The 24035-nt window shown below is 39.3% G+C and overlaps 1 protein-coding gene and 1 pseudogene across 1 annotated transcript; both read left to right on the top strand.

Annotated features, from left to right (window-relative positions):
- Positions 1-16718: 16718 nt before the first annotated feature.
- Positions 16719-18390, top strand: LOC101697868 (cyclin-Y-like protein 1 pseudogene; annotated as a pseudogene).
- LOC101697493 (olfactory receptor 2L3) lies at positions 17820-22240 on the top strand. Its single transcript, XM_013067878.3, has 2 exons — positions 17820-17900; positions 21281-22240. The coding sequence occupies exons 1-2, from the start codon at positions 17820-17822 to the stop codon at positions 22238-22240; spliced, it is 1041 nt and encodes a 346-aa protein (XP_012923332.3).
- The last annotated feature ends 1795 nt before the right edge of the window (positions 22241-24035 follow it).

The following is a 24035-nucleotide window of genomic DNA, read 5'->3' as shown; positions in this document are numbered from 1 at the left end:
TTTTCAATTTCACTCATTGTAATTGGGGTGTTTAGACATTTTATATCTTCTTCGTTCAACTGTGGTAATTTATATGTATCTAGGAATCTGTCCATATCATCTGTGTTTTCCATTTTATTACAGTACAGGTACTAGAAGTAGCTATTGATGATCTTCTGGATTTCTGCTGGATCTGTTGTGACTTCACTTTTTTCATTCCTAATTGCATGAATTTGAGCCTTTTCTTTCTTTTTTGATAAGGTTGGATAATTGTTTATCAATTTTATCTATTCTTTTGAAAAACAAATTCTTTGATTCATTGATTTTTTTCTATAATATTCTTAGTCTCCATTTCATTAATTTCTTCTCTGATCTTTATAATTTCCTCCCTTTTATGAGCTTTGAGTTTGTCTTGCCCTTCTTTTTCTAGGAGCTTTAGGTTCAGCATTAGGTTGTTTATTTGAGCTTGCTCCATTTTCCTAATATGGGCATTTACTGCTATGCATTTCTGTCATAGAACGGCTTGCATTTTGTCCCATAGATTCCTGTATGTTGTATTGGCATTATCATTTAATTGTAGAAACTCTCTAATTTCTTCTTTAATTTCCTCTGTTACACATTGGTTGTTCAGGAAGGTGTTTTTCAATTTCCATGTTTTTGTGCATGTCTTCCAGTTTCTTATGCTATTGATCTCCAATTTAATTGCACTATGGTCGGATAATATACAGGGGATAGCTTCAATTCCTTTGGATTTACTAAAACATGTTCTATGAGCTAGTATGTGGTCTATTTTGGAGAATGACCTGTGTGCAGCCAGAAAGAATGTATATTTTGATTTTCTGGGGTGGAACATTCTGTAGAAAAAAATTAAGTCCATTTCTCCAAAAGCTTGGTTCAGTTCTATTATTTTGTTGTTGATGTTTTGTCTAGATGATCTGTCTGTTTGTGACAGTGAGGTATTGAAGTCCCCCAATACAATTGTATTAATGCATATTTGGTTTTTCATATCACTTCATATTTATTTTATATATTGGATGCATTAGTATTTGGTGCATATATATGTATTATTGTCATCTCTTCCTCTTGGATTGTTCCCTTTCAAGGATGTAGTGGCCTTATTTGTCTCTCTTAATAAGTTTTGGTTTGAAATCTACTTTGTCTGCAAATAAGACACCTACACCCTGCCTTTTTCCAGGCCCCTGTCACATGGAGAACTATTTTCCATCCTTTTACTTTCAGACTGTGAAATTCTTTGTGAACAGAGTGTGTTTCTTGTATATAGCATATTGTTGGATTTTGCTTCTTAATCCATTCTGCCAGTCTACTTTTTTTTTGATTGGTGAGTTGAGGTAATTAACATTGATGGCTATAACTGATATATATTTGCTTATCCTTGTCATGTTATTTTCTTGATGTTGGCTCTTTCATTTTTTATTTTTCTCCCTCTCACATTAATTTCTTGCCTTTCCTGTTTGATTTGCACTGTTGGGCCTTATGGAGCTGTGACCTTCATTTTCTTTTCCCAGGATATTGTATAGAATTCTTTGGAGTGCTGGTTTGGTATTCATGAAATTTCTCAGATGTTCTTTGCCATGGAAATATCTTGTTTCCCCATCAATTTTGAAAGAAGTTTTGTACAATACATAAGTCATATTGGAGATTGTTTTCTTTTAGAACTTGAAATTCCTGAATCCAGGCCCAGACTAGAGGGTTTGTGTTTGTGTCTGCTGTAATTCTGATGCACTTCCCTTTTTATATGATTTGTTTCCTTTCTTTAAATGTTTACAGTATTTTGTTTTCTGTTGGGTTTCAGGGATCTTGATTATTATATATCTAGGTGTAGAGTTTTTTTTTTTTTATTATGGCTAGTTGGAGTCCCATATGCTTCCCTCAACTGTATGTCAAATTCTTTCACTCTGTTTGGTAAGTTTTCTGTCGTTAATTCTGTGAACACTATTTTTATGTGATTGTACTTTCTCCTGATTTTTCATGGATTCTTATCAGTCTGATATTATTCTTCTTTGCATCATCTATGAGCTACTGGATCAGTTCCTCATAGTCCCTTACTATTTTTAAGAGACCTTTCTTTTCATGGTCACTGGCCAAAATCCTGTCTTCTATAACTGATATTCTGTCTTCACATTCATTCATTCTGCTGTGAATGCTTTCAATAGAGGTTTTAATCTCCTGGATATCTGGTTGAATCTGTTTCATGGATTCCATTTCTTTCCTATGTTGGGAATTCATGGTTTCCTTTTCTTTCTTTTGCTGGGCATTCATGATTTTAATCATGGTCCTGAGCTCAGCTTTTTTTTTTTTTTATCTGTTTCTGTTCTAAAATCTCTAATAATGTCTTTCATTCTGCTCACCATCACTGTGGATATGTGGAAAATTATTTCTGTTTTGAATTTTTCTAGAGCTTCATTAATCTGTTTTGGTACTTCCAGTGCCATCAGTTCAGTGTGTCCAGGTGATTGATTGTCAGACTTTTCCACCTTGTTTACCCCAGAATTTGCCTTTGGTGATTTTGTGCCTTGCTTAGGTGTGGTCTGATGTCTATTTTTTATTTTGGTACTATTTTCAGTTCAATTCCTGGATTGATAGTTCAATAGTGCTTATTGTTATTATCTTTTTTGTTTGTATTTAGAACCTTTATGGAATAGTTGTTTCTCAGAAGTGTCTTCCAGATATATATGGCCTTTAGGTTTTGAATCTCTAATGACTTTAGACCATCTCATTTTCAGTATACCATTAAAGACAACTAATTAGATCAATCACAACACATTAGCCCAAGTGATACAATCAGCAACAACAATAGCATCAAGCACAGTTTAGAAAAATGACAATTTGTGTTACTTATTAATCTATCACTTTTAAACATGTTAATATAATCAAAATCACAGACCAGCCCAAAATATGTCTATAGTGAATGACCTTTTCAATATAGCAACTTTACCCTTCGGGATGGACACTTAGAAGGAGTTGAGGAGAGAGGGATAGATAGGCATGATAGGGAAAGGTTAGAAGTGAGGCCAGAGGACACAGAAAAATCATGCAAAGTCTAAGAAGCTATTGAAGAGAAGACAGAATGAAAGAACAAACACAAGATCAGAACAACCTAACAGCAATAGGGAGGGTAGAAACTGTATTCACTTTCCTTGAAAACTAAAGACAACCCAGAGAAGGAAAAAGAAAAGAAAAAGTAAGAAAAAAATAAATTTGAATTAGGACAGGAACAAGAATAAAAAAGGAGAGAAATGAAGAAACAATGTGGGAGACAGCAAGAAAGAGAAAGAAAAGAAAAAGGAAAAGAAGAGGAAAAAAGGGAAAAAATTTAAAAGAAAAGAATAGACAAAAATTATAAAACTATTAAACTGAGAGAAAAAATTACTTTCAAAGTAAAAAAATGAAAAATAAAAATAAATGGCCTCCTTCAGATTATGTCTCTGCTGTCACTATAGACAACATATGAAGGAGTGTGCAGATCTAAGTTAATTAGTCTCAGCAAGCCAGCAGCTGTCCTCTGAGGTTCAGGCTGATTTCTGCCTGCAAGGCCCAATTTGAGATCTGTGACCTCTTGCTGGGTTGAACTCTGCAAGTTCCTACTGCAGGTTCCACCTGCCCTGCCCCTGAAGATAGTCCAGGTTGTGATGGGAGGTGGTGATCCCTCCAATTTACCAATTAGGGTGGTCTGGTGTCCCTTTATTGCTGAGATTTTCTTTACTTTTCCAGTGGGCTTCAATTTTCATCTAGAAGCCTCAGAGAGGCCCTCTTTCACTTGTTCACTTCTGCTCTATCTTCTGGAGCTCAGAACAATGTCCTTTATGACCCCCTACCCCTCTGTAGTGTGGCTCCAAGTTCTCACATACCCCAGTGCCTACAGGTGTGGGGGGTTGCAATGGAACACTTGAGGCTCTGTTCCTCTGCCCCAAAGGGGTGGGGCCACTGGAGAGCCTGCTTGCTTCTCAGGACCTCTGTTCCTCTGCCCCTATGTGTTTTTTGTTTTTTGGTTTTTATTTTTAGTAGGGGGGATCAAACTAGGGAACTTGCACTTGCGAGGCAGGCGCCAGAACCGCTGAGCTATATCTCCAGCCCTCTGCCCCTATGTGTTTTTATTAAACCTTCTTTCATCCTCATCCCATTTCGTCCAGTACAAATAGGGCTGGAAATAAAATTATATATGTATGATTAAATTATACCCACACATGCACTGACTTACAGCATTGATACCAAAGGTACCATGATAAACCAGAGCAGGACAGCCCAGGAAGGTCCCCATGAACTTGCCTGGTCCTCACCATGGGAGGCTGGAGAGATCTTAGAGCCCCACAGTGCTCTGTCCTCACCTAGGCCTCAGGCCTGTCTATCCTCTGGCCCCCTCCCGTTGGTCTTAGTGGACATTCCCCAGGGACATGGCAGTCTGCAGCAACATGGGACGGAATCCTGGTTACTGCTCAGTCTCCTGGAGGTCTCTGAAAGGTCAAAGTGGGAATGAGAGGTGAATATATACATTTGTCAAGGCAATACTCAAAAAAGTTAATTAGAAAAGTTGCATTGTTCATTAAGACTGCAGAAGAGCCATGACTGTCACCTTAACTTTCACAGTGACTCTGTGAAGAGACTCTGAGAGTGGTGACTGGATCATGGGGGTGATGTGATTACTCCACTGAAGTTCACACCTGGAAGTGTTGTTAGGAGCTAGGCTCAGGTTGGAGGTGCTGTGGGTGATGGGTCTTTAAGGTTGTGTCTCCTGCTCACAGCATTATGAACCCACTCTGCCTCCTCAATGTCATGAGATGAGCAGTTTTGTTTCTCCCGGCCCTTCTTCTATGAGAATCCTGTCTTGAAGACAGCTGCTCATCAAATGAAACCAAGAGTCAAATTAAACCTCTGCTCTAGGCTGTGTGGGTCGGGTATTTCACTCAGTAACTTGAATGCAGACCAGCACAACAGGTAAGTAAAGCAGTGAGTTTTTCTGTGTAGGGATGTAATAAAAGGTATTGATCCTAATATTTTGCAATTTAATATATGGGAGGAGAAATTCTGGCATATGCTTAAGAGAACTTAGTGTGAGAAACAGATAGGAAGTTGAATGTGAGGATAAGTTGCTGTACTTTCCATATCACTGTGCACATACACCCTGGGCTATGAAGCACACACAACAGACAGTGATTGGGAGCTAATCACAATGCTGTCTTCGACAAGCCTCCGAGTTGGCCCACTGCAGAAAGGCAGGTCTGTGCATTCCCTACTGGGGTCCTGTGTCACAGAGAGGATGCTGAGTAGCCCCGCTGAGGACAGGCAGGTCTGCCCATGCCCTGCCTGGGTCCTGAGTCACACAGAACGTGCCAAATCAGCCCGCTGCAGATAGGCAGGTCCCCAGTCACGCAGAACACATGCCAAGTTGGCCCGCTGCAGATGGGCAGGACTGTGCACACCCTACCAAGGTCCTGAGTTGCACAGAAGACACCGAATCACCCCGCTGCAGACAGGCAGCCACCTGGTTCCACACTACAAAGGCACAGAGGACACCAGATCACCAGACCAAGGTACTGAGTCCCACTGTGCCCGGCCCAGAGGTAGGGGCTTCTGAGCCATCGTCCCACTGCTCCTGGTCCGGAGGAAGGAGCTTCCCAGTCACCATCCCTCCTGCTGCTCCCAGCTGAGAGGAAAGGGCTTTTGGGCCACCTTCTGTCCCACTGCTCCTGGCCCAGAGGAAGGGGCTTCCAGGCCACCATCACTCCCACCACTCCTGGCCCAGAGGGAGGGGCTTCTGAGCCACCATCCCACTCCTTCTGGTCCAGAGGAAGGGGTTTCCCAGCCACCATCCCTCCAGCAGCTCCCAGCCCACAGAAAAGGGCTTTTGGGTCACCATCCCTAGTGCTGCTCCCTGCCCTGTCCCACCTCACCCAGCTCAGAGGAGGTAATCCGTGCAGGCGCTAACAGGCCCCTGGCCCAGTCAAAATGAGAAAACATGTAAATAAGTCTCAAAACCAGACTTCCAGATCACCTAAAGCAACCCAAAACGGAAATTAGATGGAACACTCTGATGCTCAACCACCTGGACCCACTGAACTGGCAACAAAAGAGGCTCTGGAAAAAAATGAAATCAGAAATAATTTCTCAGATAAAAGGAGAAATTATGTCCCTAGTGCAAGACATGATTAATAAATCTAGAGAGGAGGTGAGGAACATGATCGAATCCCAACATAAGAAACAAATGGAATCCATAAAACAGATGCAAATAGATTTCCAGGACATGAAAAACTCCATTGAAAGTTGACACAGCAGAATGAGCCAATGTGAGGACAGAATTTCAGATATAGAAGATAAGATTGCAATTAGTGACCAGGAAAAGAAAAATTGCTTCAAAATTATAAGGGAACATGAGAAATCAATCCAGCAGCTGCTAGAAGATGCAAAAAAAGAATAACATAAGACTGATTGGGCTCAATGAAGAAACAGGAGAGAGTGAAGATGACATAAAAAAATCTCTTCACAGAAATAATGGCAGAAAACTTCCCAAACAAGGGAAAAGAGCTTGACTTACAGATAAGTGAGGCATAAAGGACTAAAAATAGACTTGGTCAAAAAAATTCTACACATAGGCATATAATTGTTAAGATTTCAGAGACACAACAGAAGAACAAAGTTCTCCAAGCAGTCAGAGAAAAGAAACAAATCACATACAAAGGAAAGATCATCAGAATCACAACAGACTTCTCAACAAAAACCATCAAGGCAAGAAGAGCTTGGAGTGACATATTCCAAGCCCTAAAAGAAAACAGCCTCCAACCCAGATTAATGTACCCTGCAAAACTATCTTTCAAAATGGATGGAGAAATAAGATACTTTCATGACAAAGAGCACCTTAGGAACTTGGTGAATACCAAACCAGCACTCCAAAGAATTTTACACAATATGCTAGGAACAGACATTGAGGATCACAACCCCAGGAAGCAAAGCGGAATGAGCCCATCTGGCATGACAAGAAATTAAATGTAAAGGAGGAGAACCCAACAAAAAGAAAAAGTCATGGCAATGACAAGTCAATACGTTTCAGTTATAGCCATCAACTTTAATGGTCTCAATTCACCAATCAAAAGAAATAGACTGACAGAATGGGTCAAGAAGCAAAATCCAAAAATATGCTGCAAACAAGAAACACACATAATTCAAAAGCAAACTCATAGACTGAAAGTTAAAGGGGGGAAAACAATACTCCATGTGACAGGAACCTGAAAAAAAGCAGGTATAGCTATGCTCTTGGCAGATCAAGTAGATTTCAAACCAACACTGATTAAGAGAGATGAAGAAGGACACTACATCCTTGTGAAGGGAAGAATCCAAGAGGAAGAGGTGACAAACATAAATATCTATGCACCAAACACTAGTGCACCCAACTATATAAAACAAATACTAATGGACATGAAAAGTCATATATGCACTAATACAATTGTAGTGGGGGACCTCAACACCCCACTGTCACAAATAGATCGATCAACTAGACTAAAAATAAGTAATGAAATACTAGAACTCTATCGAACTCTTGAACAAATGAACTTAACAGATGTTTATAGAGTCTTCCACCCCACAAAATCAGAATACACATTCTTCTCAGCTGAAAATGGGTCATTCTCAAAAATAGACCACATACTCACACATAGAACATGTTTAAGGAAGTGCAAAGGAATTGAAGTTATTCCCTGTATATTATCAGACCATAGTGCGATGAAATTGGAGATCCATAGCAAAAGAAACTCAAAAAATTTCATAAACACGTGGAAATTGAACAACACACTTCTGAATAACCAATGGGTCACTGAGGAAATTAAAGAAGAAATCAGACAGTTCCTTCAATTAAATGACAATGACAATACAACATATTGGAATGTATGGGACACAATGAAAGCAGTCTTACGAGTGAAATTCATAGCAGTGAATATGCATATTAGGAAAACAGAATGAGCACAATTAAACAACCTGATGCTGAACCTCAAGCATCTAGAAAAAGAAGAGGAGGACAACCCCAAAGCTCATACAAGGGAGGAAATTATAAAGATCAGAGGAGAAATAAATGCAATGGAAACTAAGAGAATCATACAAAAAATCAATGAAGCCAAGAGTTGGTTCTTTGAAAGAATCAACAAAATTGACAAACCCTTTGCCAACCTTGTCACAAAAAGGAAAGAAAAGGCCCAAATCCATGCAATTAGGAATGAAAAAGGTGAAATGACAACAGACCCAGCAGAAATCCAGAGGATCATCAATACCTACTTCCAGAACCTATACGCCAATAAGATGGACAACACAGAAGAAACGGACAGATTCCTAGATACATATGAATTACCAAAGTTGAACGAAGAAGACCTAAAAATTCTGAACAACCCAATATCAACCAATTAAAAATTGAAAATGTAATTAAAACTTATTAACTAAGAAAAGCCCGGGCCCTGAGGGCTTCACTGCTGAATTCTACAAGACATTTAGAGAGGAACTGTTGCCACTACTGTTTAAACTCTTCAATGAAGTTGAAAGGAAAGCAATACCCCCAAATTCATTCCTGGAAGCAAGCATCACCTTGATCCCCAAAGCAGAAAAAGACCCAACTGAAAAAGAGAACTATAGGCCAATCTCACTAATGAACATAGATGCAAAGATCCTTAATAAGATAATGGCAACAGAATGCAGAAGATCATCAAGAAGATCATACACCCTGATCAAGTGGGATTCATCCCAGGGATGTAGGGATGGTTCAATATACGAAAATCAATTAATGTAATACACTATATCAATAGAGCCAAGGACAAAAACCATATGATTATCTCCATAGATGCAGAAAAAGCATTTCACAAAATCCAACATGCATTTATGATAAAAACCCTACAAAAATTAGAATAGGTGGTCTCTACCTCAAACTGATAGAAGCCATCTATGAAAAACCAACAGCCAATATCATACTAAATGGTCAAAAACTGAAATCCTTCCCACTAAAATCAGGAACAAGACAAGGATGTCCACTATCACCACTCTTGTTCAATATAGTTCTGGAAACATCAGCCATGGCAATTAGACAAGAGAAAGAAATAAAAGGAATAAAGATAGGTAATGAAGAAGTCAAATTGTCATTCTTTGCAGATGACATGATACTTTATATAGAAGACCCCAAGAACTCCATCAAAAGTCTTCCAGACTTAATAACCAAATTCAGTCAAGTAGCTGGTTACAAGGTCAACACACAAAAATCAATAGCTTTCCTCTACACGAATGACAGACTCACTGAGAGAGAAATAGGTCAAATAATTCCTTTCACAATAGCATCCAAAAAACTGAAATACCTAGGAATCATCCTAATGAAAGAAATCAAAGACCTCTTCTCTGAAAACTATGGCACTCTAAAAAGAGAGATTGAAGATGATATCAGAAAATGGGCAGACATCCCCTGCTCCTGGGTAGGAAGGATTAATATAGTGAAAATGGCCATACTTCCAAAACTGCTATATAGATTTAATGCAATTCCAATTGAGATCCCAGCAGCATACTTGATAGACCTTGAGAAAACAATCCAAAAATTCATTTGGAATAAGAAGAGACCCAGAATAGCAAAAGCAATTCCAGGGAACAGAGACATGGCAGGGGGTATCACAATCCCCAACTTGAAACTATACTACATAGCTACTGTGATAAAACAGCATGGTACTGTCAAAGAAACAGACTTGAGGACCAGTGGAACAGATTAGAAGATGCAGAAACAATGCCAGACACACTCAGCCATCTCATCTTTGACAAAGGAGCCAAATACCCTCACTGGAGGAAAGATAGCCTCTTTAATAAATGGTGCTGGAAAAATTGGGCTTCAACTTGCCAAAGATTAAAACTAGACCTATATCTCTCACCATGCACTAAACTAAAATCAAAATGGATTAAAAATCTAAATATTAAAATAGAAACTCTGAACGAGTCGGAACAGAGGTTAGGTAGAACCCTTGAAGACATCGGTGTAGGAAAAGATTTTATGAACAAAACCTCAGTTGCCCGTGAACTAGCACAAACAATCAACAAATGGGTTCTCTTCTTATTAAAAAGCTTCTGCACAGCAAGAGAAACCACCAGCAGTGTGAAGAGACAGCTCACAATGTGGGAAAAAATCTTCACCTGCTCTTTCTCAGACAAAGGTCTACTATCTCGAATCTATAAAGAACTTAAAAAGATCAGACCTCCCAAATTTAAAGACCCAATCCAAAACTGGGCATCTGAAATGAACAGACATTTCTCAGACAAAGAAGTAGAAATAGCAAATAAATACATGAAAAAATGTTCAACATCACTGGTCAATAGAGAGATGCAAATGAAAACAATGCTGAGATTCCACTTCACTCCAGAAAGAATGGCTGCTATCATGAAATCAACCAATAACAAATGCTGGTGGGGCTGTGGGGAAAGAGGAACCCTGCTCCACTGCTGGTGGGAGTGTAGACTGGTGCAACCACTGAGGAAATCAGTATGGACATACCTCAAAGAACTAGGACTGGAAGTCCCATTTGACCCAGCTATTTCCCTGCTGGGGATCTTCCCCAAAGAATTAAAAGAATCATACCACAGTGATATATGTTCACCCATGTTCATAGCAGTGCAGTTTGTAATAGCTAAAACTTGGAAACAGCCCAAATGCCCATCAACTGGAGACTGGATAAAGATAATGTGGTTTTTTAATAAAATGGAGTACTATTCAGCCATAGAAAATGAGAAATTAGAGACATTTATAGCTAAGTGGATGCACATTGAGGCAATATTCTTAAGTGAAATAAATCAGACACACATCTGTAAATACCGAATAGTTTCTCTGGTGTGAGAAACTGAAAGTGTAAATAAGGACTAACTGTATAATAGGTAATGTGAAATAGGAAGAAAAGCGGCAAAGGGGAAGGAAGTGGGATGGCTAGGGGAAAGGATAGAAGGGTATGGAATTAATATGAGAAAATTGTAAAGTAGGAACAACATCTTTGTAATTAGAGAGGAATAGAGGGGTTGAAGGGAGGGTTGGGCAAGGGTGAAAAATAAGAACCAAGAGAGACTATGTAAAGATGCAAATTTCCAATGATGAATGTCATTATATTGTATATGTAAAATGTACCAATTATTAGAATGAATAATCAATAATGTAAAATAGGAAGAAAAGGTCCAAAGGGGTAGGGGTAGTGGGAGGGGCAGGGGAAAGGAAAGAAGGGAAAGGAAAAAATGATGAGAAATGGAAAAAATGGAAATAAAATCTTTGTAAATAGGGAAGGGTGAAGGGTATGAAAGGAGGGCTAGGAATGGGGATAAAATAAGAACCAAGATGCATTATGTAAAGGTACAATTCCCAATGATAAAAAAAGAAAAAGAAAATAGTCACAAAGCTTTTCTCCCATGTTTTCTTCTAGGAGTTTTTTTTTTTTTGAGGGTTTATGTTTAAAGGTTTAATTCATTTTGAAAAATACAACTGACTTTGTACCACAAAATACACAGAGAGATGACTATGACCTCAAGCCTTCCTCAGAACTTAATACTAAGTGTTCCCTATTAGACAATAGGGCAACTCCTGAGGTACAGATTAAGGGTTCTACCTTCTCACTCCAGCATATTGTTTCATTGGTTTCCAGAAAGTCTATAACAATATGGGTGAAAGAGGTATGCTGAGCATGGTGACCAGGAAATGAAAGAACAGAATCTTCTAGCTTGAGATTTATGAGTAGATGAGATCTTTGGCAATGATTACTGGCATCTGAACCTCACAGCAAGCAAGTAGATCAGAAGTGTATTAGGTTTTAAGGGAACTGTATTTCCCAAGAAATCACAATTCTGGCCTGTAAAATCTTGTATCTAACTCAACCTTAAAGTAATCCCCAGACTCCTAAACCTTCACCAGTAGGGAGTGGATTATACCTACTTCGTATGTAGACCTCAAAAATAAAAGACAAAGGAAATTCCTCCAAAGGGTCATGGAGGGGAATACACAAAAGGAATGTTCCAGGTAATGTATATAGATCTAACCAAGGGTTTCCTGTACTTCCAGGGCATAGAGACTACAATTCCTGCCTGGTGGGGTTGATAACTGTTTTGGAATAGTCCCTGCTGCATGTTCACTTTTCTGAATGGGAGATTTATAGTGGTTATCCAGAATAAAATGGTCCTAAAGCTTCAAAAAAAAATCACAATGCTGTCCTCTACAGCAGGTGGCAGGTGGTGTCATTGGAAACACTAAGCACAGCATATTGCACATGGTCTCCATGGACTCAAGTGAAATTTGAAGAAAAAGCTACATTTAGAGTTCAAATTCACAGTAAGAATAATAGTGCATTTCTTCTTTCCTTGTTGCATTTTCTTTTGCTTTTGATTGGTTTGTTTATTTTTTTCCATGACTAATGACTCATTCTCTGGACCTTTGTAATCTTACTACTGTCATCTGCATCCTATTTTATTTTCCCTGGTTATAGTCAAATTCTTGGAAATTATTAAGATTATTTCACTATGAAAATATGTAATGGGGTTTATGGTAAAAGAAAACTTAGACTGGTTAAAATTAACCATGTATGAAATAATCACAATCTTTAAATTTTAAAAGCACACTTTGGGTAGGATGTAGGTAACTGCATGAATAGAAGCTGTGTCCAATTTTTATTTAAATCCAATTGGTGATTTATTTTCTTAATTTTTACAAGTTATTTATTTTTTATTTTCTGTGCAGAAATCAGAGTTTCAGTAGTGATAATAATAATATCTTCTTTAGTGACCTGGAAAAGCTTTAGTGAGAAGTAAAGAGGCATAATTTACAAAAACACTTTGAATTCTATAGCATTGGAAGAGCAGAGTGGAAAGCAAGCATTTTTGTACCTGTGATGGTAATGATACTGATGAGGATGGAGAGGTTAGTGCAATACTCTAAATCCCCACCATTGTTCTGTGCTGTCCTTGGCCAAGTCACACCCTGAGTTTGCAAGGTATGTGTTCTCATGGGCAGCCTGTAGGCATCCACATTTGTGTCTCTGCAGACTCAGAGAGACCTGAGCAGCCCAAGTTTACCTTTCTAGAGGTCAAGGCTAGAATTAGATCAATGTTTAAACCTGAACTTTATCTGGTGATGTATACAATGTAGATGAATAAAAATTCTCAAAAAAAAATCAAGGGACTGACTTAGGTAATGACTTTTTATGTATCCATGAGATGTCTTTCCATCACTTACCTGCTTCTGTATAAATGCTAATCTGTCACTGTGGAACTTTGCATTTAGAGACACTCAAACACAGAAAATTATTACTGGGTACTTTAAATTTGATCAACACTGAAACAGTTTTTTATACCATTTTAAATATTGAAAAAAATATTATGTACTTATGCAATGAGGTCATTTATTCCTAAGCAAGGAGAATAATCTGGAGCTCTGCAGTGTTTGCTCATCTTCATGAATCTGTGGTAAAATGCCCACATAGAAGGGGACCCAGGAGAGCTCCCCACACACTGTGAGTGCTCTCCTCACGAACTCCCCTCTGCCACCTGAGATTCTACAGAGCTCACTTCACAATGATGTGAATCCAAGTGTGCTGAGCTCAGTGCAGAACATCTCTCAGTGGTCCAGACTCAGGTATGGCCAGGTTTGTGTAAGGACTGTGGTGGCTTTCCAGAATTGATGATACCAAAGCCCTGCCAGTAAGACCGAGTTCATTCTCAGGGTTAGAGAGCTTAGACCTTCACCAGGCAGGTGGGGCAGTGCATGGTCACTCAGGAGCACTTGGGTGTTGCAAGCATCAGGAGAAGAGAAACCTGATGCAGATTTCTGAAAAACCAGTGAGACTGTGCCATGAACTTGAGAAATATGTGTTTATTTATTTAGTATTTAAATGCTTGACAACTTACTTCATTCAGAGGCTTTTAAAAGTGGACTCTGGGATTTCTTGCTACAAAGTGAAATTTAGAGTCTCTGGGTAAATTCAGAGACTTGTTCCACCTCTGAAAATGATCAGAACAGGTGCAGTGAAAGCAGCATTGCTGTATACGATCCCTCTCTGAGAATCCTCTGATCAACAGGGAGCAGAGTGGGGGAGCCTGTGCTGAAGTGAAAACTGCACAGTGCAGACTCTGGGGGGGCACCGCTCCTTGCTTCCCAGATCTATCACTTGGTCCCTCCATGGGCACCAGTGACTCAAGGGTCTGTGGTTCTCTTATTCCTGCTCAGACAAGGATGTTACATGGGGGAAATCTATGTATTTTACTAATATGAGAATCCTAAGAAATGCCTTAGAGTGTCTCATTTTCTACTCTAAATAGAAAGCATTAAAAGAGGTCTATGCAATGAACTGATGCACTTTGACTTCAAATGGTAACAGAGAATTCATTTTTACATGCGGGCCACACATGTACATGATTGACACTGTGGATTGTAAAGTTGTTTATCTGTAATCAAATTCTCCTTCTAGGGCCATCTCATCCCTGGGAATAAAGCACAAATTTTCATTTTCTTTTGTCCAAACAGCATTTTTCTAGTAAGATTTTATATTTGTTTCAGATTCAAGTGGAACACCAGTAAAACCAGGTGATAAATGATACACAACAAGATGCCAAAGTATTAAACACTAAAATAATTTTACCTGAGCCTTGGTGATTTTCACATCCTTTCTCAATCCTATATCAACTGTAGCAAATTAATATTTCAATGAATTTTCCTTCTTTTCTTCTTGTTTTTCATTATTACAATGTGGACTTATTTCAGGATCAGTATTTAAAGATATTAGAAAAATAATCAGACTTCTAAACCATGTTGAAATACATTTGTATTTACTTGCAAAAATATATGTTCTTATGTGTTTCAACATGTATACTTAAGTAGTGGGACATGTGTGCAAGGCATTATTCTTACACACAGAATCTGTATATATTTCATGTGTGTGTATACCTTCATAACTAGCGTGCTAGGACAGTTCAGTTACCATCTCTGCATCTCAGTTTTCTCATCTGTAAAATGTTGTGGGATGTGTCACCCTGAAGGGACTACTGTTAGGGTTAAATCCACCTCAGTCCTGGACAGACACTATCACACCCCTGGGGACAGCATGTGAGGACAGTCAGTAAAGTACCTGCCTCCATCTCTCCTCTCAGGCAGAACAGAATCCTGACCCAAAGTCTCTGCTGCTTTGCTGCCCAACTCTGTCCTCTGAGTGTTCCTGCCTGCTCTCTCCTTCAGTGTAAATGTTGGCACTGCTGATGTCCACATTAAACAAATTGAAGGGCATATAAGAAAATCAAAGTAAGCGGAAATGTTCAAAATAGGGTTCATATATAGAGAGAGCTTTATTTTTGTATGAAAACATTCTTTTACCTATTGAAATAAATGCTGGATGCCCAAGGCTGCTCCAGTGTCAGGAACATGAATTTTAAGTGCACAACACAATATGGTGCTGTATTGTGGCTCTTGTCCACTTGGGTGTGGAGAAGCAGAGAGATGTTGACCGGCATTCCTGAGGTGCAGTGTCACATTTCAGATCTGACATGGTATTTTTTTTAAGTCCCTTGCTCCTTTTCCAACTCTGAAGTCAGGGTAACTGACCATCTGATGGACAGTGTGTCACTGACAGGACTGTTCCAGCAACAGGGGACAGAAGTTACTGTAGTGTCTAGTGCATCAGTAATTTCCAATAACATACTTTCTACTGCAGAATTGAAATTTCTTATGTAAATTAAACATGATTGTATCAGTCTACTCTGATATTGATTTGAATCAAATTTATAAAAATAATCTGTTCTAATACTTTTTTGCAAATTACCATCTATTAAACAATAATGGAAGATAAATTTTTCCAACATGCCTCAAGATACTACTTTATTTACATTAAAATATACATTGTGAATCTACATTTAGAATAACTTCATACATTTAAGAGAGTTTTAGTTTGGGTTAAGATATTTAGGAAAATTTTGCTATTTTAATCATTTCCATGTGCATAGTTCTGCAGAACTAAGTACATTCATACCATTGTGTATTTATTGCCTCCATACATTTCCAGAAATATTCTATCATGCTGAACTACATGTGTACAATCACTAAATAACACCTCTCCTTCTCTCTACTCCCCCAGCCCCTGAAGACCCCCATCTCACCATCTAGTTCTGAGATTTTGACCAGGGTGACTCTTCATGATGTGAATTTAGTCAATATTTGTCCTTTTGTGGTTGGCTTATTTCACTTGGGACAATGTTATCAGTGTTTATCCATTTTATAGCATGTGTCAATAATTGTTCCCTTTGAAAAGCTAACTATTCCAGTGCATATACATGGCCCATTTGGTTTATGCATTCATCAGTGGATTACCAATGAAGTTGTTTCTGCCTTGTGCACATTGTGAATTATGCTCATTGAAAATGGCTATAAAAATAGCTGTAATAGGCCGGCAGTGGCTGTGTTTCTCGGCGCTAGTCGGGTCCCCACCCCTTTTAAATAAGCCTGGTTGGTTGCCGCCCTCCCAGTCTAGTCTGCTCTGAGGGGGCGGCGGTGGCTGTGGAGGTGGCGGCGCGGCAGAGGCCGGAGCCCTGCCCGGGGCCGGACAGCGGGGCGGGCGGTCGGCGGGCGGGCTGGCGGCGCGCGCGGAGAAGCCCTGGCATAACCGGGGGCTGCTCGCGCCATTTTTGGGGGAGGGGGCGCCCGCCGAGTGCCACTGGGTCGGAGCGACGTGAGGCACTGGCGAGGGCGGAGAGGCGCGCCGGCGCCCATGGGGAACACGCTGACCTGTTGCATGTCCCCCAGTGCCAGCCCCAAGCTGGGCGGGCGCAAGGAGCCGCCAGAGACCAACTATGAGTCTGAGACTTGCTTGGCGGCGGCTGGCGACGCTGTGGCGGTGGGGGTAGCGCAGGCGCCAGCGGCCGTGGAACCCTGGGAGTTGGATCTGGGCGCTGGCATGGGCCACCACCTGCAGCACATCAGCGACCAGGAGATGCCCGAAGATTTAGCTTTGGAGTCAAACCCTCCTGGCCATCCAAGGGCCAGCACAATTTTCCTGAGCAAATCTCAAACGGATGTGCGTGAAAAGAGGAAGAGCAACCATTTAAACCATGTATCTCCAGGGCAGCTTACTAAAAAGTATAGCTCATGCTCAACAATATTTCTAGATGACAGCACAGTCAGCCAGCCTAATCTTAGAACCACAATAAAATGTGTGACCTTAGCAATATATTACCACATAAAGAACAGAGATGCAAATAGATCCCTGGAGATTTTCGATGAGCGGTCACATCCACTCACATGAGAGAAGGTTCCAGAGGAGTACTTTAAGCATGACCCTGAACACAAATTTATTTACAGATTTGTTCGTACCCTCTTTAGTGCCGCACAGCTAACAGCTGAATGTGTAATAGTAACTTTGGTTTACTTAGAAAGGTTTTTAACTTATGCTGAGATTGACATTTGTCCCACTAACTGGAAAAGAATTGTTTTGGGAGCCATTCTTCTTGCCTCCAAGGTTTGGGACGATCAGGCTGTGTGGATTGTGGACTACTGCCAGATCCTCAAGGACATTACAGTTGAGGACATGAATGAGATGGAAAGGCACTTCTTGGAGATACTCCAGTTTAATATTAATGTTCCTGCTAGTGTTAATGCCAAATACTACTTCGACCTACGCTCCTTAGCAGATGACAATAACGTCAACTTTCTGTTTGCTCCTCTCAGCAAAGAGAGAGCACAGAACCTAGAGGCCATTTCAAGATTGTGTGAAGACAAAGACTTGGGTAGAGCTGCAATACGAAGATCTTTGAGTGCTGACAATTTCATTGGTGTTCAGCACTCTAATGCTATCCGCTCTTAAGAGGGAGAAATGAAGGATAATAAAATCACGAACCCCTCATCCATAGACTGGAGAAATACCACCTCTCCTGCTCAAAAATCAGCAAAGTTAGTATTTTCACCAAAAGGAAAGACCCTGAATTCAAGAGACTCCTGGACAATGACAGTTGCACTCCATAGAGAGAATGGGATTTTGTCAAAGCAACAACACACCTTCTGTCTTTCTTAATGTAAACAGTTAAAAAAAAAATCACTCCAAAGCAGAAGCTCCCAACTCACACAGAAATACCTGCTTAATTTGTAGGCCAATAGCTGTGAAATGTGTGAGGTTTCTTAAATTACTACTTTAAATTTTTAGACTTTAAAGACACTAACAATGTAACTTTGATGTGTTTCCTGTTACCCCTGTCCATATTGCTGCATATGCCTTCAGAATCAATGGAGTATTACCATTAAATCATGGGGCTCTTTTTTTTTTTTCCAATTACACAGTACTGGAAACAGAACCCAGGGCCTAGCAATGTGCTGGGCAAGCTCTCTAGCTCTCGGCCACTAAGCTACAACACCCAGCCAAAAACATGAGACTCAACACTCATGAAGCCATTTATAAGTAGATGGTAGCATTGCTAGGTTATTAAAGGTTCTCCCTTTCTCCTGTACCATGGAAGCTGCTAGTCATTATTGGCAGTCAGTTTAAGATGTTCACACTCACTTGAACAACTGGCGGTACTTGCATGACTGTCCCGTTGGGCGGCTTGTACCGCTGGTGGTAGAAACGATAGTTATGAATGGGACAATCCTGCAAATATCACCAGTGGTGATTCAAGCCACTCAGCAGCAAGACATACAAATTAGGGCCTTGTTGTGAACATGTTAAACCAAAAAATCTGCTGGATAACACTTGTCATTCGTAATCTTTGCAAGCACTACTTACTAACATCTTGGCATGTTTGAGGTCACAAAAAGATACCAGTTATTGACTGTCTACACTGAATGGGTCTACATCTCTTGTCAGCTATTAATGGTGCCTCTCATTTTCTGATCATTTTCCACTTGTTAAATGTATTAAAAGATACAGTAAGTCCCTGATTTAACATTTGAGTTGCAACCTTTTCACAGGTTACTGTATAAGACTCACTTTGGGGGATGGGGATTTAGCTCAGTGGTGCTCGCATCTTCACAAGTGCAAGGTCCTGAGTTCGATCCCCAGTACCCCCCACACACAAAAAAATTACCTCACTTTGTCAGCTTATGAATGAATCCAATTTATGAACAATTCTCCTGGAACAGAAATCGTTCATAAGTTGGGGACTTACTGTATTTCCATAATGCCAACCCACATGTTGTACTGATAAATAGCAGATAGTAAGATACAAAGTGTCCAAAAGTTTGTGTAATATGTGTATAGAGTAATAATGTGCTTGGGCCGTCCATGGCACTGCAGCAGGAGTATAAACACTACAAACACATGCAAAACATGATTTGAAAGTTTTAATTTTATAAATATGTAATATTTGCCTTTTGTTTGTTCCAGTCTCTTATAAGTGTCTGCCTCCAATGCCCTTGGCCAGCCGAGTGCGGCAGTGGTGAGTCAGACTGACTTGGATGTGTATCTTGGCTTTGAGCCATTAGAACTTTCAAATGATGTTATATAATTTTGTAGTGCCTACACTTCTATTGGTATGGGTACCAAAGCTTAAAATTACACTCATTTGGGGGATACTTTCTTTCTCTACAGAACTGTCCTCAATCTTCAAAGTAGTCCTTTCACAGCTGTGCTCTATCTGCTTTGATCACCTAATTTTTTTCCTGTGGGTTTGGTAGATTATGAAGAACAGTGTTAATTCACATGTGGTAAATGCAAAGAAATTGGACTTGATAGCAGGTGATAATGCATCTTTCTTTTAAAAGTCTCCACCTTAAATCTGAATAAAGGAGCCCTGTTTCAAGACCTATTTGAGAGAACTTAAAATGAACCTTAGGAACACTTCACAATTTGAAGGGCAGAGAGTAATTTTAGCAGATTTACAATGTTACCTAAATGTGAAGTATTAAAGATTAGTGTTTCCAGTTACACAAAGTCTATTTCTCTTAACCTTATCAAGTGTAATGCTAGGTTTCTTGGTTTTTGTTTTGTTTTGAGACAAGGTCTCACTATCTAGCCCAGGCTGGCCTCAAACTCAACTTTGATCCTCCTGCCTGAGCCTCGAAAGTGCTGGGATTACAGGCGTGCAGTACCACGCCAGTTAATCCTAGGAATCTTGCCTGTAAACACAGCCCTTCTGGCCAGGAATACTTCCTCTCAGCATAGCAGAGCTTCCCATTTTACATTGAGTGCTTCAGGTTCCATCATTTTTTTAAGACATAAATGCTTAAATAATGGCATATGACATATTACAAAAGAATTGTTCATGGAGTGTCAAGCTTGGAGATTTAAGTATTGATTTTATTTCAAAAAGAATGCTACAACTTAATGTGGTTTTTTTCATGTTTATATTAAAAGAAAATCTAATAAACTCTATTTTAATTTAAAAAAATAGCTGTAATACAAATCCAAACATGGAGTACTAGATTGTATTCAAATTCTTTCCATTTTTTGAGTGATCACTATACTATTTTCCATGGTGACAGTACTATTTCTAGTTCTCCCCAAAATGGACAAAGATTTTCAATTTCTTTATGTCTTTGTCAAGAAATATTTTCTGCTTTATTTGGCTCTTTAATGAGGACTTTCCTGCTGAATGTGCAATGGTGTCCCCTTGTAATTCTAACATACATTTCTCAAATGATTGCTCATGCTGAATGTCTTTCAGTGTGCTTGGTATACATTTGGATGTGGAGGAAGAAGTTAAAGAGGAACAGTGATGATCAACACTGTAAATAAGTATGAATCACTGACACTTCATACAAAGGTGCATGACAAGAAGAACATTATCTAGTTATCTGAACCAAAGAGTCTTATAGTGATATCTGACCAAAAGCAATTTGGACAAGGTAGTTTTGGGGCAAAGACTAACAAAAATGATATGTATTTCATTAAAATGAGTGCTTTTCCTATGAAATACTAAGAATAAGCCTGAAAAATAAATATTTTAGAATAAAATTATATGTGAGTGTATTAAACTTTATTCATAATATAGACCAGACTAAAATATGCACTTTTACAAGGATTTTAAAGCATATATTTTGAACATAAAAGAGAACTTGATGTTGTGTAAGTCATTATGAGGCAGTAAAGCATTGATATCACTTGCAGTTTTATTAAACTATAATTGTTCTGTGAATTTTAATGTTTTTATAAAACTCTTAAATCATACATAGTTGTTTCATAAAATAGTAGCGTCTTAGAATGAAAATGACATTTACTTTTTCAAAATTGATTCTTCATTTCAAAACGTTAAAATTAATGAACAAATCACAAGCTAATTATAGTAGGAAATTTGGCAACGTTAATAATGATCTTTGCCTATTGACTGTTGCATTTCTTTTTAGGGTAAACCATACTTATACTCCGTGGAAAATTACAATGAGACCTCTACAGACTTCATCCTCCTTGGCCTGTTTCCCCCACCAAGCCTTGGCCTTTTCCTCTTCACTCTCACTATCTTTATCTTCCTGATGGCCCTGGCTGACAATCTATGCATGGTCCTGCTCATCCTCCTGGATGCCCAGCTCCACAAACCCATGTACTTCCTGCTCAACCAGCTCTCTTTCATGGATCTCTTTTACATCTGTACCACTGTTCCCCAGATGGCTTCTTGTATCCTCTTTGGAAACAAGTCCATCTCCTTCACTGGGTGTGGGGTGCAGAGTTTCTTCTTCCTGACCTTAGCAGGTTCAGAAGGACTGATCCTGATGTCTATGTCCTATGACCATTATGTGGCTATTTGCTTCCCTATGAACTACCCCATCCACGTGAACAGAAGCGTGTGTGTGCTCATGATCCTGGGATCCTGGGCAATGGGTGCTGTCAACTGCTGTCCTTACACAGTCTATGTCCTCCATATTCCTTACTGCAGGTCCAGAGCCATCAATTATTTCTTCTGCAATGTCCTAGCCATGCTGACTCTGGCCAGTAGGGCCAACAGAATCCATGAGTATGCTGTTTTTCTGAGCACCACCATCTTTCTCCTGTTCCCTTCCCTTGTTATCTTGGGTTCCTATGGCAAAGTGCTCCTTGCTGTCTACCACATGTGCTCATGGGAAGGCAGGAACAAGGCCTATTCCAATTGCAACACCTGCCTCACTGTGGTGACTTTCTACATTGCACCCTTTGCTTACACTTATCTCTGCCCAAAGGCCTACTGGTCTCCAGCAGAGGACAAGATGGTGGCTGTCTTCTACACCATCCTCACCCCAGTGCTCAACCCTGTGATCTACAGCCTGAGGAACAAGGAGATGCTGGGGTCACTGGGAAGAGTGACTCAGAAAATCTCCTCTCTGAAAATGTAGGTAAATGTTTTCCTCAGTATGTTCAGAAGTTGATTTCACATGAAAAATATTTAATGCCAAGGTCTCAGGACATAAATTGGTATGATTTAAATCTTTAAAATTTGTTACTGTAATTATTCTAGTAATATGAGTATTCTAATAGTATAAGTATTCTAGATCATAATGGGGTTTTTTTGCTTCTGCTTCATCAACATAATGAACCTATATGGTTTATTAATGTGAGGACAATGTTTTATGAACATGGAGAAATGAAATGGAAAATGTGGAAAACTTTGTGAACTCAGGAATCGGAGGTATGATTAATTAGTTTCTTAAATGGTTAAATTTAAAAAATATTCGTATTGCACTAAAAAACACCTTGTCATAAACCCTGCTCAAATTCTCCTCATTCAAACACACTCATCCCATCATTGTTGCCATTTTCTGAAGCAGATCTGGAAAGCCTCTTTCATCCTATTTTTATTTTGGCCACATTCATTTCCTGAATTGATTCCGAAAGTTTACCCTTCCTGTTTATTTTGACTTTGGAGAAGAGCTTAAATGTGAATGGTGCCAGATCTGGTGAAGAAAGTGGACGAAAACCCTGCCATGTTTTAGGAGCCTGACTTTCCTCTGGATGGTACTGGGTAGCAGAATTCTCTCTATTTTTCACCCTACCTCACAAATACAGTCAAGCAGAGGCCTTCCAGATCTACTTCAGTACTGACAGTATCAATGCAATAAGTGGATTTGAAGCATGGGAAAGGATTTTGATGAGGATTAATGACAATGTGTATTTGACTGTAATTATGTTTTAAAAATTTAAATATTTGTATTGTGGTCATCACTTGTATTAACATATTAATTGCACAATTTTATATATTAAGCTTAATAAACTAACCCAAATAACAAGAATATCTATAATGATCAGGTTTAACCAGAAACAAAAAAAGAATTTACATTAATTTAAACTAGGCATACTGTCCAGTTTCCAAATATTTTACTTCATTTATAATAAGACACTCTGAAGGCATACTTTTAAAATATATTGCAAATTTGATCCTCTTTTCAAAACTCTTATTGTAGCTAAGAACAATAAATAATTTGAAAATTTTTCTGTAGATATGCAGAGGTCCTTTCATCCCTCAAAGGAAGGTGGGGCAAGTTTGTATTTTCCAGGAGACAGACCTGGGTTTTACGTCATTAAATTCTACAGGAGTTACAGAGCTAAAAGCTCTGCCCAGAGTTCAGTAATGATATCTATAAAATTCCAACTCATTTTCTACTTTCTACTCTGATTAAAAGGTCTTTTCTGAGCAAAAGTAAGCATTTCCATGAAAATTCTCATTATCTGATGACAGATGTAAAGAAAAATATGTGGAAAGTGAATGGAGAAAGCCTTGCTTATCCAAAGTTGGGCAGGGGCAGTGAATGGTGTGTCCCTAGTGGGGACAGTGACAATCCAGACCTGGAGAGCTGCTGTTGAACAGGGGACAAAAACATGAGTATGAGCACTGAGGATTTGCCTGTGTGCTGACTAACTCAACCCCGAGATTGCAGAAAGGCAGAAGTGAAGCACTTGTTTCTCTCAACTCTAGTGATGTGGAAATTTCTTATCACAAGGAACTGTAGGCTGATACCATAATAATATGGAAAAGGCAGTGTTTCTTATTTTTGAAAATGAGGCATCATCTCCTTCATGTGCTGCACAAATTTGCAAAAGAAGAAAATGAAAAATCGGAGAGTTTCTGCTTACCACTCTTCACCAGGGGCTTCCTAAGCACTCAGTACATTGTGGGGTAAATAAATGCTCACT

Source organism: Heterocephalus glaber, unplaced genomic scaffold, assembly GCF_053883595.1.
Source record: "Heterocephalus glaber isolate CG9 unplaced genomic scaffold, H.glaber_assembly_v1.0 deba00001461, whole genome shotgun sequence".
NCBI classification, from domain to species: Eukaryota; Metazoa; Chordata; class Mammalia; order Rodentia; family Bathyergidae; genus Heterocephalus; species Heterocephalus glaber.
This window is presented reverse-complemented; position numbering and strand designations above follow the sequence as displayed.

Coding starts and splice junctions, on each gene's coding strand:
- LOC101697493 (XM_013067878.3), top strand. CDS start 17,820: ATGAAGGATAATAAAATCACGAACCCCTCATCCATAGACTGGAGAAAT. Junction 17,901..21,280: donor CTCAAAAATCAGCAAAGTTA/GTATTTTCACCA, acceptor ATTTCTTTTTAG/GGTAAACCATACTTATACTC.